Raw genomic sequence first — 13,288 nt, 5'->3', positions numbered from 1 at the left:
ACTGACCAAAAGCAAGCACAAGAAATCTCCGAGTGCCTTGAAAACGAAAGGGTGCTTTGATCTAGTTGAGCCCAGAGGACTGAACCATAATCCAGGTTAATCCCAAAGTATAACCCGTAGATGATAGTGCAGAAAAGCTTGCTAGCACTATCCGAACCCGTAACCCATTCTGAGAAACTTTTAAACAGGAGAGTGAAAAGTCCATTCCACAGTGGAGGAAGGTTGGGTTTCTTGAACTTTTACAGGAGAGAGGTGTTCCAGATACCCCGTTTGGTAGAACATCTGCAGAATCACAGATGAAGAAATCGATTCCGTATCGACTAGAACCTCGGATGAAGAAAACCCTAACATCCTGCTAAATCAGGCCTTGGAGATGGAGGTTTTGTGGGAAACAACCTCAAAAGTTAATCCGGACTCATTCTTTTGGTAGCTAGCAGTGGAGAATGCCTTGGATAAATGGACCAATGCGACATTCTCAGCCATCGTTAGGGCTTGAGACAACGGCGAATAACGGAGACACTCGATCATAGGTTGAAGAGAAACAGTGTACTTGGATGAATCAAGATCCAGGATGAGGTTTTGGTTAGGTTTGATGTTCAGCATAACCGATGAAGCGGTTTGTTTAGCAACGGATGGAGTTTTAGAGGACTTAGCCATGGAAACTGTTGAAGAAGATGATGAACAATGCAGAGAGAACGTGGTATTTTCGCCGCAGAGTTTGAATACTTTGATAGCTGTGAGAGAAAAGCAAACGTCGATTTACCTTTTATACGGTCTAAGTGGAGAGAGAAAATCATGATTGACGTTTCCAAATCTCGATAAAAGCACCTAGAAAAGTGTCACAGTTGTACGTGTGTCTGGCGGCGTAACTGACAGACGTGACGTTAGGGTTTTTGAAAAGAACACACCTTTTTCGAAATCTTATCCATTAGAACTCCACCGTTTCAGTTCTGCACATTCGTAATCAAGCATCAATCTCCACAACCTGTTCGTAATCAGTAGCCTTATCCTGTTTTTATAATTGAAAGTAACCATTCGGAATTTTGAGACCATACTTTTGAAAAATCAAGAGGAGTTTTGCGCAAGAGTGTGCCAAAGATAAAGAAATAAAACAAGTTATATCTGGGAATCTGTGATGTCAATTATAAATCAACATAAAAACAGTTGGATCTCAGGCAACGATCTCTTCCTTCGGAGTCGAGAGAGACGCAGAAGTGCTTGTGTGGCATCTCGTTGAATTATGATCATTTGTTTGCTGAGAAACGGTTAAAGTCTTCTTTTAAATAGGCTTAAGGGTGGCTTCATCTTCAACCAAATTCCGAAACACAATATAAGTCCGAAAGTATGGAAGAAGTACTTGTCTAACCAGTGTAGTCATAATAACAAGTAGGCTTTGGATTAATTTAATTGGCTGGATAAAATAGAAATCTCAAGAAAAATAAAAACTGGATCTTTTGGGAAGAAAAGTCTTGGGTCGAGAACATTTCATCACGATCTCGCAAAAATAAAAATAATGAGATTCCAAGATACAAACCACGAAGGTTAAAGTTCGTCAATTCTATGGTGAAAATCTAGAACATATTAATTGTTCACCGTCAATTTAGATATTGGTTTCGGATGTAGGGTTTCACTCAATTCGTGGTGATAACAAATTTAAGATCATGAACACAGAAGTTGTGTAACCATAAATCTCAATGGTAAATTCTGAGAGTCTCGAGGGTTACATTTGTAGAAGTGAAAATGATGGAGAAATAGTGGAGGTGGTTCCGAAGATAAAATGTACCTCTGCTATATAAAATTGACCAAGCAGTGAACTCTTAACTCATTGTGAGAAGAGTAATATAGCTCAATGACTTATGTGAATTTATAGCCTATTTCGGAAGAAACGATAGGTGTTATCGATTCCGTAAGGCTTCAAACATAGAGTCTCAGAGACTTCGGACAACATGCAACAACATGCTTCTAGGGACACTTAACTAGTATAAAGTATTCGGAATTGAAAACCTTTCCCCATCGTTCTGATTTAAAATCATAATGAATATATACATGCATCTAAAATAAATCTTGAACATATCACACAAAATAAAAAAAAAATATTTTTGGTAAGTTTTCGGTTTTTCTAAAAAGGAAATAAAAACAGAAAAATAAAATATTTTTGTGATTTTGGGTTTTTCTGAAAAAGAAATAAAAACAAAAAAATAAAGAAAATATTTTTGTGAAATTTTGAATTTTCTAAAAAAGAAATAAAAACAGAAAAATAAACCTAAAAATAGAAATGTACAGTAACTTCTGAATCAGTCGAAAGAGATTTAATATACAAAGGATACAAAACTTCCGAACCTTTAGATGAACAGTGGAATCCGAGTCGTTCCGAGAGTTCACAACCATTCGGAAAATAAAGTATAGATTCTAAATCATTCCGAGTGCTCAAAGCGGTTCGGAGAAAGAACACTGCTTAACTTTTCTATGCTGTTTTCGGAACGAAATTTGCTTCTATCATTCCTAAGCCTTGTAGAATTCGATTGAAGGTTTGCTCAGGTAAGGCTTTTGTAAAGATATCAGCTAGTTGATCAGCAGATCTCACAAAGTGAATTTCGACATTGCCATCCTCTACATGATCCTTTATGAAATGATACCTCAGTGTTATATGTTTTGTCTTGGAATGTTGCACTGGGTTATGGAAAATGTGAATAGCACTTTCAGAATCACAATATAAAGGGATTCTCTTCAAATTAATCTTGTAATCTCTAAGCTGACTTTGAATCCAAATTACTTAAGAAGTGCACGAGGCAGCTGCGATATACTCAGCTTCAGCGGTAGATAAGGAGACATACATTTGTTTCTTGGATTGCCAACTTACGAGTTTGCCATCAAGAACTTGACATCCTCCAGCTGTACTTTTACGATCAAGACCGCATCCGCCAAGATCAACATCAGAGTATGCTTGCACAAAGAATCCTGAGTTGGTAGGGTACCAAATTCCGAGTGAGGTGGTTCTTTTAAGATACCGAAGAATGTTCTTCACGGCAGTCATATGTGGTTCACGAGGATTCGCTTGAAACCCGACACAATAGCAAACAGCAAACATAATATCCGGACGACTCGATGTTAGATACATTGAAGATCCAATCATTTGTCGATACAAAGTCATATCAGTGGCAGGCTTGTCCAAGGACGATGTAAGCTTTGTTCCGAATGCCATGGGAACCTTAACCTTTGAATCTCCTACCATTCTAAATGTAACATCCCATAAATACAGTCCAAAATTTTCGTTTTTTAATTATAAAGAAAACCATAGTCATCAAACATCGTATAAAAATCATAAATAGTGTATCTCAAAATATGATAACATCTGTCAAAATATATCAGAGTATAAACATCCCAGGCTAAACAAATGGTGTGTGCACTGCAATCGTCTCGAGCTCTTTCCCTTGTTACTGGAAGTACCTGAAACAAAAACTGAAAACTGTAAACACGAAGCTTAGTGAGTCTCCCCAAACTACCACATACCATACAAATAATCATGCTACTAGGAGATACGGGCCCCGCCCACACTCTGCTAGCTAGGAGATATGGGCCCCGCCCACACTCCGCTGACTACGAGATATGGGCCCCGTCCACACTCGGCTAACTAGGAGATACGGGCCCTGCCCACACTCTGTTGACTACGAGATACGGGCTCCGCCGGCACTCGACTAACTAGGAGATACGGGCCCCGCCCACACTCAACTACTAAGCATACATACAAGTATCATACAGACAACAAGTATAATCAATTCTATCAATCAGTCCTATATACATACTCAAATAATGCTATGAGATACGGGCCCCGCCCACACTCAGCTAATAATGAGATACGGGCCTCGCCCACACTCACATACATAAGCAAACACATACTCAGATAATGCTAAGATACGGGCCTCGCCCACACTCACATGCATAAGCAAACATATACTCAGATAATGCTAAGATACGGGCCCTGCCCACACTTAGCTACAAATCATAAACAATTCTAAGATGCGGGCCCATCCCACACTTAGCTACTAATCATAAATAATTCTAAGATATGGGACCAGCCCACACTTAGCAACTAATCATCATACATACTCTACACAGTCCGACATTGGTCCCTTCGACCCGTTCCTACTTAAGGAAACTTACCTCGCATTGTCGAAGTCCCGCGGATAATTCTCTACCTGCTGGCTGACAGATGCTCGAACTGTCATTCATCAAAACGAAACCCAATTAACCATTTGGGCTTCCAATGCATAACTCTAAAATCCCCACTTAGGGTAAAAGGACCATTTTACGCCTAACCTAGGTTGGTCCAAGATCAAGGCCCAAACTCATACCCTAAAAGCCCAAAAAGTCAAATAGTCAACCAAGGCCCAACTATGGCCTAATTTTCCAAACTGGGCCCAAACCTCTACATGGTCTTGCCTTAAGGCCCAACCATTTATTCTTGGTCCAACACTTGGCATTCTGATGGTCCAATATCTCATAATACTCAAGGCCCAGTTATGGCCCAATTTTCCAAATTGGGCCCAAACCTTTCCAATATGCCTTATCCTTAAGCCCAATCCAAGTGTTCTAGTCCATTTACTTATTAATAGTTGGCCCATCAAAAGTCTAAACATCCAGGCCTAACAGAAAGGCTCAACTCTAAACCCAACACCATTAGGGTTTTCACATAAAATGATGATGAAGGTTAAGTGTTCTTACTTAACCCATTAAGGACTTAATCCATTAAGTCCATCATTTCACTAGGACATTCATACAATGTAGTCGGTCATAATTCAAAAATTCCAGTCCAACAGTGCAAACGCGGGTCCCGACAATTCCCAAACTAGCATTCCTAGAATTAGGGTTTTCTAAACCCTAATTAGGGTTTCCAACCCAATCACAATCCAACTAAGTCCAAGAATCAGCTATTAGGCCGATCAGGGTTCCACTAGGTCGAGTACCACCCACTACCACCTCGGGTAGTGGTGGTCAGTGGCGGCTCACGGCGGCGGCCACCACCTCACGAGGTGGTGGTTATGATTCTAAGCCAAAAATAAAGACAAAAGTACCCCAAGCACCAGTCCACACACATCCATAAACATACAGCCATCGGAGATGGTGGCTAGTGGCAGCAAAACAGTGGTAGACACCACCTCACAGTGGTGGTGGTGGTGGGTTTTCCAACCACACAAACACACATACAACCTCATAATACCAAAAGCAACAAATACACTCCAACACACACCCATACACACACCCACAGCCACCTCCCACAGTGGCTGGTGGCGGCGAGATACGACAGAAACGGCAGCCACCATGGTTGGCTGCCATGGTGGTGAGCCTAACCTCCAGCCAACAATCTTCACGAGTCCCAGCAACATTACACGTAAAATACGACAAGAATCTATGGCCCTCAACCACTGACTTGACGGCTGGCAACGATGAAGCTAATGGAAACAGCGGCCGAGGCCGACAGTGGTAGCTAGGGCACACCCACGTCACACTCGTCGGAATAAAAAGGAAAAAGAAAAGAGAGAATGGTCGCAGATACCTTACTGAGAGTTTTTGGTTGCTTGTGAACCACACATCGACGCCCACAACGAGTTCCATGGTCCTCGGTGGTTCTCCGGTTGCCCATGATATCCGGCGGTAAAGCTGTGGTGGTGCTCGACGACGTAACAGGTAGGAAGGTGGCAGTCGACTCAGACTTGTCTGATCGGAAAACGAACGAAAGAGGGAGATGGCGGCTGAGGAGTCATGCATGGTGGCGGCTGAAAAGTCTCCTAGGTTTAGGGTTTCACGATGCGATAAAAGGAAGGCACGAGTTTAATCCCGTATCCAATTCAAACTATACTACCAAACATACACTTTTGGTCCCTCCCCACTAAATTATTTTCAACAAAAATCCAAAAGTTACCCTTTAGCCCCTGATTCCATAAATTCATTTCATTTTAGGTCCAAAACTTACCAAACAGCCCCTCCTCTACAAATTATTTCTAACTGAAGTCCATATATTACCATTCAACCCCTTACCCTCCAAAATCTCTTCAAATTAAGTCCCAATAATTTACCAAGCTGTCCCTACCTTCATAAATATTTACAAACCACTCCGGAACTTACACTTTTAACCCCCAACTTCTAAAATTGTAACAATTAACTCCTCGAGACCAACACCTTGCTATATTATTATTATTTTAGGGCTACTATTCGTTCATTAATTTGTCTATTTATTTATTTAATAACCGGGGTGTTTCACTGAATTTCGCAAGAAAGGTTTTCGTATAAGCCTCCTGGTTGATGAATATGCCCTCTTGACTCTGTCTAATATTTAAACCAAGGAAAAATTTAATAGGACCCATTGAGCTCAACTCAAAATTAGTTTCCATCAATTTTCGAAATTCAGCAGTTAACCAAGGATTAGTAGATCCGAAAATGATATCATCAACATAAATTTGGACAATCATTAGATGGTCACTATCTTTCTTGCGAAAGAAGGTTGGGTCGACCGAGGCTTGTTTAAACTTAGATTGCTTTAAGAAACGGGTAAGAGCTTCATACCATGCATGTGGTGCTTGTTTCAAATCGTACAAAGCCTTATCCAAAATATAGCAGTGATTTGGATACTTCTCATTTACGAAACTCAGTGACTGCTCCACGTAGACCGTCTCTTCTAACTCACCATTTATAAATGCTCACTTCACATCCATTTGATAGACTTAGAAATTTTTGTGAGCTGCGTAGGCAAGGAAAATCCAAATAGATTCTAGCCTTGCTACTGGTGCGAAAGTTTCTTCATAGTCTATGCCTTCCTCTTGACAGTATTCCTTCATAACTAATCGTCCTTTGTTTTTTATTATGTTGCCTTCTTTGTCAAGCTTATTGCGAAATACTAATTTCAATCCTACAATTGATGCATCCTTCGGAGTTAGAATCAGCTTCCAAACTTTATTGCGCTCAAACTCATTGAGCTCTTCCTGTATTGCTTGCACCCAATCAGAATTATCGAGAGCAATCTTAATGGTTTTTGGCTCAATCTTGGAAATGAACAAATTAAACATGCAAAATTCCATTTTGGAAAATAATGCAGTCTGATTCGCCTTTTGTTGAGCTCTAATGAGAACACCGGAAGAAGATGAACCAATCACTAGTGATTTAGGATGATCTTTGGTCCACTTTGCAAAAGGAGGGTAGTTTGGATCATAGGATGGATCCAATTCTGCATTTACATCTTCGAATTCCGACTGAGCATCTGAGTTATTATTTTCACTCTCATTCTCCCCCTGGAATGGTGCATATGGCTCTAGGTTCGAAATCGGATTCTCCCCCTGGATTGGAGTCTCTAATATGACTTCGGGATTTGAATGCTCCCCCTAGACAGGTTAATCTGAGGTTGAGGTTGAAGTAGAACCCTCCCCCTGAACAGGTGCATATGTAGCTCGTGGTTAAGGTGGAATCTCAGAATACTTCGGTATGGGTGGCTCATTTCCAAGATCTTTGGTTGCATCGTCAATGATCTTCTTCAATTCATCTTCCTTGTTATCTGCTGCTTTTGATTCCGAAGAAATCGTCTTTTCTGGCTCATCAAATAGATTCATGAATTCCTCGTAGAGATTTGAAAGAGGAATCGTCATCGGATTTGTCATTGGAAAAATCTCCTTAGATTGACAATCAGCCTTCTGATACTTGTTCATATAATTATCATCAAACATGACATAATAGGTTTCTTCTATCTTTTTCGGCTTTTTGTTTAGAATCTTATATGCCTTCGAAGTAAGAGAGTACCCCGAAAAGATCCCTTTGTCTTCTTTCACATCGAACTTGTTCCGTTGCTCTTTAGAATTGAAGATAAAACACCTGGAATGAAAGACATGAAAGAACTTGACATTAGGTTTTTGTTTATTTAGAATCTCATAAGGAGTGATTGAAAATCTTTTATTAATGAGAGATCGATTCTGAGTGAAACAAGAAGTTCCTATAGCCTCAGCCCAGAAATAAAGTGGCAAGTTCGTAAAAGATAACATAGTCCTCGCAGCTTCGCAAAGAGACTGGTTGTGTCTTTCAACGACTCCGTTTTGTTGAGGAGTGTAAGGAGCAAATAAGTTACGAGCAACTCCTTTTTCAGTCAGGAATTCTTCAAACATTTGGTTTTTGAATTCCAAACAGGTGTCATTGCGAACGTTCCGAACTAGCTTTCGCAATTGAAGCTCGATCTGTTTGATGAAGTCCTTAAGCTTGGAAGTTGCATCTGATTTCTATTTAAGAAAATAAATCCAAGTAAATCTGGAAAAGTCATCAACAATAACTAGAATGTATTTGTTACCACCAATACTCTCCATGGTAGAAGGACCACAAAGATCTATATGCAACAGTTCAAGTGGCCCGATCACTTTGGAGTTGAAGATAGTCGAATGACTCTTCTGACTTTACTATCCTAACTTGCAAGCGACACAGAGATGTTCCTTATCAAACTTCACAAGAGGAAGTCCTCGCAAAAGATCGCCAAGTACAATTTTGTTGATGTCCTTGAAGTTGAGATGCGAGAGCCTTCAGTGCCATAACCAACCGTTATCCGAAGATGCTTTCATAAGGAGGCATATTGAAGGCTTTACGGTGATCAGATTTATATCCAAAGGAAACATCTATCCCTTTTCTTTTGGATTTCAGAAGTACTTCCTTTGTTTTCTTCTCTATAATTTTTGATCCCTCATCATCAAATGATACTTTCAGCCCTGTACCTACAACCAATTAAGAAACACTTATCATGTTGTGTTGCAGGCCTTCCACATATGTTACCTTGAGAATGGAGAATTCGCCATTCGTGATCATGCCATATACTTTGATCTCTCCCGTGGAATTATTTCCATACTTTACTTTGCCTTCGTCCTTCAGTGATCGGAATTCCCTCAGCTATTCTCTCCTTCCAGTCATGTGACGCGAACAGCCACTGTCAATATACCATTTCGAGTCGTACTGTTCGTCACGAATCACCTACAAAATTCAGAGAGATTTAGGAACCCAAAGTTGTTTGGGTCCTCTTGAGGTTTTCTTAGGAACAGGAAAGGTTATAGCTTCATCAACCAAATAAGATCTTTTTATCAATGTGGAATTCTCTCTTTTCGTGATTTTGAAAACAACAATTCTATTATCTTTGGAATTCTTTTCTTTGAAAGGATTTTGTTTTTATTTTAGCTTCAATTTGTTGCCTAGCTACCTTCTTCATAAACTTCTTTTCCTCCTTTTTCAAGTTTGCTTCGGGTTCCCTGAATAAAGTTCCAGGTTCCGAAACAACTTTTCCTTTGCCCTTAACATCTTTCGATGTGTTGACAGATTTTGAAACATTAGTTTTTGGAGAAAAATAAGGCTTTGTCTTTTCCAAAGGTTTCATTTGTTTCTAAAATGATGGTTTCGGAAAGACTTTTTTTTGAAACTTGTGGAGTTGAAGACTGTGGCTTTGAAAACGAATTAGGTTTCGGATTTGGAGAGAATTTCGCATTTTGATTTGCGGATCTTTCTGGGATAACAGAATTGGAATTTTTAGATTTCCAGAATCGCTTTCTTTCTTTTAAATTTTTCTGATATCTGGCATTTAGTTGACGCTTCTTCGCAATAAATTCATCAGCTGACTTATGAATGTTAGCCCTAGGTTTCTCTTTTCTAACAGGAATGTTACTCTGTTCGGAAGATGTGTCACTTGTGACATTTTTGATGTCACTCGGACCAACTTTATCATTACAAGGGTTAACGCAATTCAATGGTTCTGCGACGTATCTCCCTTTGGTTTTCCTATGAGGTCATTTCGGAAAGACCTTTGGTTTCATCTGAGTTATCAATTGGTCCTGACCAAAAGAATTCATTGCAACCATCTGCATTATCATCATCTACTAAGGACGTCAATTCAAATGTTTGATTTTTGTCCATTCCGGTTTTTACAAAAACTTGATTAGGGACGGTTTGCACTTTCGAATATATTATATCTTTTGCTTTTAAAACATCTGAACCCTTATTTTCAACAACAAGAACATATTCAACTGAGTTTTCAGAAATCAACTTTTTCTTTGGTTTAGAATCAGTTTGTACAAATGTTGAACAATCAATCTCATCCTTTATAGAAATCTCACTCATGTCACTTTCGTCAAATTCAGAAACATTTTCAACATCGAAAGTGTTTTCCGGACTCAATTTTGTACATAAAGATTCAAATTTTTGCACAATTTCAGATCTAACATGTTCTTTATCATTTTCATCCAACATTACCTTTAACATGCTTTTATGTTCTTTGGTCTGAATATATGCTTCAATTTTTTCAAGTCCAATCTTGTAAGATTCAAAAACATCACCCGGAGACACAATAGATTTGCACTTATAGCACTCTGCATCGATTTCATCCTATTTCAGTTCGAGAAATGGTAAAATTATTTTGTGTATCTTTTTTCCAATTTCACATTCAAGATGCAGTTGTGTAATGTTAAAATATAACCGCTTCGCAATCAAATAGAAAATATTCCGTTGTTTTAAAAGCACTAAATTGTCTCTTTTTAAATAAATAACATCATCCCTAGACCTAGTCAGCTCTAACTCCAACTTCTCTATCCATATCCGTCTCTCTTCACTCTTGTTTGTTATCCTGCTGATTTGATCAGTTAGGTTAAAATTACTTAAACGTGTTCTTTTTAAGCTATCACTAAAACTAGAGACAATAAAATTTAAATCATCTAGTTCATATTTGTAACGAGTGACAGGAATATTAAGATACTGAAGTATAGACTGTACCTTACTGATGACTCTTTCGCATTAACTGACCTGTTCAAAAACAGGCCTCGCAGTAACATAGTTATCAGAGGTCTGTGCGCTATCAGTGGCGTATCCTCTCTGCTCCAAAACATCACTGCGAACCATCAAGCATCTTCCCTCGTACTCAGGGACTCCAGACTTCACTACGAAACATCCACCATGAAAGGGCTTCCGAACTTCCTCACCTACTGAATCAGTTGACCAGACTTCCACACGTCCAAACTCATCAACATCCTCCTCCACAATCAAAGCAGGCTTAGCATTTTCAACACTTTTCTTCTTTCTAAGCTCTTCTATCTTTTGAAGATAGTAAGCTTCATCTTTCTCTTCTTCCTTCTTTTCACTCATCCTTCTTCGCATGCACTCATCCTTCTTCGCATGCACTCTTTGGCAAAATGGTTCTTGCCATGGAAGTAGTTACAGTCATAACCAGAGTCTCCTAACAGCTTCTTCTCTTGTTTATCTTCATCCTTTTGGGAGCTTTTGAAGCTTTCATCTCTCAGCTTTTCAGAATTGAATTTTCCTGCTCTGTTTTTGCTTTTGAAACAACCAAAGTTCTTTTTGATGAATCTTTTCGAATTAGAAACCATTATAGCATATTCTTCCTTGGTAAATTCCGAATCCGAGATGTCAGATTCTGAATCTTCCTCAGCAACCTTATTACCCATCGCAATAAGGGCCAACGATCCCATGCTAAATACAAGCTTAACATCTTTTGTTACTTCATCTTCGTGGAACCTCAAACTCCCCACCAGATTAGCCAAAGAATAACTTTTAAACTGTTCATGGGCTTTAACCGTGGACACCACAGCTTTCCATTCTAATCTTAAGCCATTCATAAACGTGAATTTTTGCTCTATCAGTTCATGCCTGATCTTGTGTTTTAACATACTTCTCAAGAGATGATTAAAACGATTAAATGTTTGATCAAGTTTCTCTTCTGGCTTTTGAACGAAGGAACCAAACTCTGATAGAAGCAAAGGTTGTATAGAGTGTTCCAGATCTGCATCGCTTGAGTAGAGCTCCTTTAATCGATCCTAGATCTCCTTGGCTGTTTCACATGCACTTACCAGACGAAACGTGTCTGGAGGAAGAGCGAATCTGATTATCCTCATTTCCTTGACATTACTTATCAGCTTGTCTTTTTCGTCTTGAGGAACATCTTTAACATCAACAAGAAGAGCATTGTATTCTTCTTGAGTTTTAATTGTTGGGTTTTGAGCATTCTAACACTCCTATGGTGTACATGCAACCCTATAAACCTTGGATCTATGTTTTCTCTATTATACATGCAAATATTAACTATTCCAAGGTTTCATCCTAACTAGCATATTATGAAGCACATATACTACAAAGTTCTAGTTAGATGACATACCTTTTGATGTAGCTTGATGTCTTCAAGCTTTAAGAGCTTAGCCCCAATAGTGTGGAAGCCTCAAATGGAATCACAAATCACCAAAACACCTTGGAAGAACTTGAGAGAATATGTATGCACACTAAAATCGGCCCACTCTTATTTTCACACACTTGTTCCAATTTTGTGAGCCAAGAACCCCTTTATATATTATGGAGGATTAGGGTTACATCCATGTAAACCCAAATACCCATGACCTTTCATTTACATAGGATCCATGGGTTAAAAGCTTCATGAACCATCCATGAAAGCTTAGCCCAACCTAAATGAACTTGGCCCATTCCATATATATAAGAGTCCATATTTAATTAGTTCTTTTTTATCACTTAATTAATTCTAAATTAATTCTTGAGCAATACTAATTAAATAATATGATTCCATATTAATATATTAGAACTTATAATATATTAATATAAATCATAAATATACTATTCTCAAAAGACTATCCATATAAATTGTGCCGGTGAAGTGCAACCCAAATGGACCATGTCGGGTCGGGTCAAGTACATACCAAATATAGTTATGGACTTAGACATTAATCCAACAGTCTCCCACTTGGATAAGTCTAAAACTATTATTGAGTATGACTTCAAAACCTAACTGGCAATCGTAGCTCTTAAAGCCGCTGTCGAACTCTGACCTTGTCAATGACTTGTCCATTAGATAAGGGATCATATATTCCTCCATTCTAGATATCATATGGACTGAGACATGGATTATAATCATTCTCTCTGTCCATTTGTTGTTTCCCGATTTTCGATTTATGATGACTGACTGATTGAACAAATCAAATCAGTCCTGGCTTGGCCAAGCACTCACATGTGTCATCGCTAAATCATCGAGGGGCCCACAGATATCGCTTTTATCCCAAAGGTAAAAGGAATGGATAAACTTCGACTCATATGGCTTGTTCTACTACTTGTTGAATCATACACAAAGGCACGTTTTATAACATCGAGTTACCAATGCGTTTTCGTGCAATCAATGTATAACCAACTCATAGTAACAACTCATATCTCTAGGTTTTAAGAATATAAGATATTATCGTCTCATGATCACTCGTGATAAAATCCATGAAGT

The 13,288-nt window shown here is 38.9% G+C and overlaps 1 protein-coding gene across 1 annotated transcript; it reads right to left on the bottom strand.

The window, feature by feature from the left end:
* Positions 1 to 964: 964 nt before the first annotated feature.
* On the bottom strand, positions 965 to 3,232 carry LOC145107211 (putative mitochondrial protein AtMg00240). The gene is made up of 2 exons (XM_079044051.1): positions 2,861 to 3,232; positions 965 to 1,009 (listed from the first exon to the last, which is right to left on the bottom strand). The coding sequence occupies exons 1-2, from the start codon at positions 3,230 to 3,232 to the stop codon at positions 965 to 967; spliced, it is 417 nt and encodes a 138-aa protein (XP_078900177.1).
* Positions 3,233 to 13,288: the final 10,056 nt, after the last annotated feature.

The sequence above is a fragment of the Lactuca virosa genome, chromosome 4 (genome assembly GCF_052849685.1).
Source record: "Lactuca virosa cultivar CGN04683 chromosome 4, Lactuca_virosa_CGN04683_v6, whole genome shotgun sequence".
In the NCBI taxonomy this organism is placed as follows: Eukaryota; Viridiplantae; Streptophyta; class Magnoliopsida; order Asterales; family Asteraceae; genus Lactuca; species Lactuca virosa.
This window is presented reverse-complemented; position numbering and strand designations above follow the sequence as displayed.